Raw genomic sequence first — 2,679 nt, 5'->3', positions numbered from 1 at the left:
AATTTCACAAATGAGAAACAAGAAACTTTTAGAGGCACTGATAGAGGAGAATTCTGAATAGAAGTCCCATTATTTAATCGACCCTTCTGCTGGTTAATATTCTAACATGTGTTCGTTCGGGAATCGATGAGGAGTTGACTTCCATCAACCGCAAAAAGTGTCATTTATTGAGCAATGCACTCTAATTAAACTTAAGAAAACGAACACAAATTTAAGCCTAAAATGGATGGTCCCTGCTGGCTGCTGACTTCGTCCTCTCCCTGCATTGCTACAAAATAATAAGAGCAAAATATTGGAAGTAATCAAATTAACTATAATATGGGCTTGAATAGTAGTTTCCATGTTAGATGATGGCACACAAGCTAGCTAAAGATTTACTTAATATGTGGGAATTCTTGCCTTAAGTTTGTTTCTTCTTGTTGTTGTGCATCCATACCTTAAAAACTCGCCTTTTCACCCCAACTTCACGGCAAAACTTCTGCATTTCTTGATCATCTTCGTTTTGAAGGCTCCACCCCAGTTTAGTTGCGAATTCATGCATCTTGTCCTTCTGTTCTTGAGTGAATTTAGTCCTGAATCGCCTTTTCGATCCTGGAGAGGAATGTTGGATCAATGCATATCCGCCTGGTATGGGCTGGAACATGTCCAGATAGTCGCCGGATGATTCTGCCTCCCCTAGTCCACCACTGTTTCCCGCAAAATTCACCATTGTGGGCGGCATAGAAGCGACGGTGGTGGCAAGATGTGGCTGGAATAGAGCTGCCGTGGTCGGGTTTTGTCTGCTGTTAAGTGTTGGGAGAGCTAGGAAATGTAACGGTCCCAACCCGCTCGTGACCTCTTTCCGGTGGAAGTTCCGGTGACAATCACAGGCTGCGCACTTGAGGGATGCTTGGGTTCCCTCTTCTCCACCAGGCATGAATTCTCTGCATCCATCCACCGCATAGTTTCCCGTGTTTGCAGCATGATTCTTGAGGCACTCTCTATAGGTAATTGATGTGGCACTGTTAAAAGGGGTGGAAGCTTCAGCTGGTGGAGATTGTTGTGGTGAGTCCTGTCTCAGAAGTGGTGGAGTTGGTGTCTTTGAACTTGATATGCCAACAGTTTTCGCGGTGGTTGGATCGAGATCTCGGGTGGGGTTTTCTTCATAGCCGAGCTGATCTAGGGTTTGCATAGGGCTGAAAATGGAGATCTCACGGTGGGTCGAAACCGTCGCGTTTCTTAGTCTATCCGAAACTAGATGTGCAAGAGGCAACTTCGTTGATGATTCTTGGTTGTGTGTTGGGGTTATTTTTTCCCTTCCTTGATCTCTACATTCCATTAAAATTCTACTTCTCGAGTAATAAGCACTGATTTTTCTCTCTTTTTTTTTCTGTGTTCTTTATTGATCAATTCTACATTTAGAAACATCAACTAAATAAGCTCAAGAGTGCTGAATAAGTTGATTATAAACTAAGTAATATCTAAAGGGTTGGCATTATGGTTTCTTTCGTTTGATTTCGGCTTGATCTACTCACCCCAACCACTGCTTGCAGGTTGATTAATTAGTGTAGGAAGTGAACAGTAAATTCTTTTCAAATACAAAAAAATTATGTATGTATACATGTAATAATAATATTCGTAACATATAATTTTTATTCTTAAATTAACGCATGATATTTCTCATTTACGGTTCTAAAAAACACTAAATATTAAAATCAAGTTTTAATAAGCGTAAAAAGATATTTATGTTATTGTAGTTTTTTTTTTAAATCCTCTATGTTTGTTTCTGTTGAAATATATTGAAGGAGCTTTACTGATGAAATGAGGAAGGATGAAAGATTTTTAGTGCCTAAGCTTTTTATTTTGGTAGAGTCTGGGCCACCACTAAATAAGTGCAAGTTTAGGCAAGCCATTAAGCATGCAAAAACGTAAAAAACCAACAGATTGAAGCAGGGCTTGAAGGGAAAAGTGGGACTATAAACCCTAAAAATATAATAAAAGAAAGATGCTTAAGATGTGTGACAGAAAGGAAATGTTTCTCCCCCCAAACAACAATATTTCAAGATTTTGTCCGTAAAAGAATTAGTCATCCAAAGGAGAGACGAGTGTTACTCCCCTTAACATAAGGTAAAATTTTAGTTGTTAGATCATCAACACGTTGTGTCAAGTTCCATTAAAATGTGATAAACTATGATGTTGAGGTAGTCGGCATAATACAAATCAATGTTGGGGATGGATCTTAGTGCTTCCTATCTAACCCAAGTAAGGAATCCTTTGCATAACCAACCAGTTTTGAGATAGACCATTATTACAAAGAGCAATGCTGCCACATCAACTTCTGAGACACACCATCGTCACAAAACCACATTGAGCCCGTTGAGAATGGAGTTTAAAAAAAAGTATTTTGATAGGCCTGTCTAGCCACTAATTTCTTTAGTATTCGAGGTGGGCGCTCATTTCTCTTTTGATAATGCCAGCGAAGTTGAAATAGACAAATTCGGTTCAAATACAAAACAAATCAATGGAATTTGATGCACTAGATCATCTAGTGCAGTGGCTTGGTATAAAAGCCTTGACCATCTTCCGAATTACCATAGACCAACTCCACATAATCATCATACAAGATGGATTCGAACCAAGAATTCGAAATCCAGTTAATTTAAACATACACGGCATCAAAACAGATACTTATTATCACCA

The 2,679-nt window shown here is 39.0% G+C and overlaps 1 protein-coding gene across 2 annotated transcripts; it reads right to left on the bottom strand.

Moving 5' to 3' along the window:
- On the bottom strand, positions 1 to 1,364 carry LOC140985505 (zinc-finger homeodomain protein 2-like). 2 transcript variants are annotated; one of them, XM_073453331.1, is made up of 2 exons: positions 400 to 1,364; positions 1 to 268 (listed from the first exon to the last, which is right to left on the bottom strand). In XM_073453331.1, the coding sequence occupies exon 1, from the start codon at positions 1,316 to 1,318 to the stop codon at positions 401 to 403; it is 918 nt and encodes a 305-aa protein (XP_073309432.1). In that variant the 5' UTR covers positions 1,319 to 1,364; the 3' UTR covers positions 1 to 268; position 400. The 2 variants fall into 2 exon arrangements, with proteins under 2 accessions (XP_073309432.1, XP_073309431.1); XM_073453330.1 differs by having other exon boundaries at positions 437 to 1,364.
- Between the last annotated feature and the right edge of the window lie 1,315 nt (positions 1,365 to 2,679).

This window comes from Primulina huaijiensis, chromosome 10 (assembly GCF_012295235.1).
Source record: "Primulina huaijiensis isolate GDHJ02 chromosome 10, ASM1229523v2, whole genome shotgun sequence".
Lineage (NCBI taxonomy): Eukaryota > Viridiplantae > Streptophyta > Magnoliopsida > Lamiales > Gesneriaceae > Primulina > Primulina huaijiensis.
Note: the sequence above shows the minus strand (reverse complement) of the source record. Positions and strands in the feature narration are given on the sequence as shown.

What these genes read in the sequence shown, in the direction of transcription:
- LOC140985505 (XM_073453330.1), bottom strand. Translation starts at nt 1,318, where the DNA reads ATGGAATGTAGAGATCAAGGAAGGGAAAAAATAACCCCAACACACAAC. An exon ending in TGAAAAGGCGAGTTTTTAAG is followed by an intron (nt 269 to 436) that starts GTATGGATGCAC and finishes ATTATTTTGTAG; the next exon opens with CAATGCAGGGAGAGGACGAA.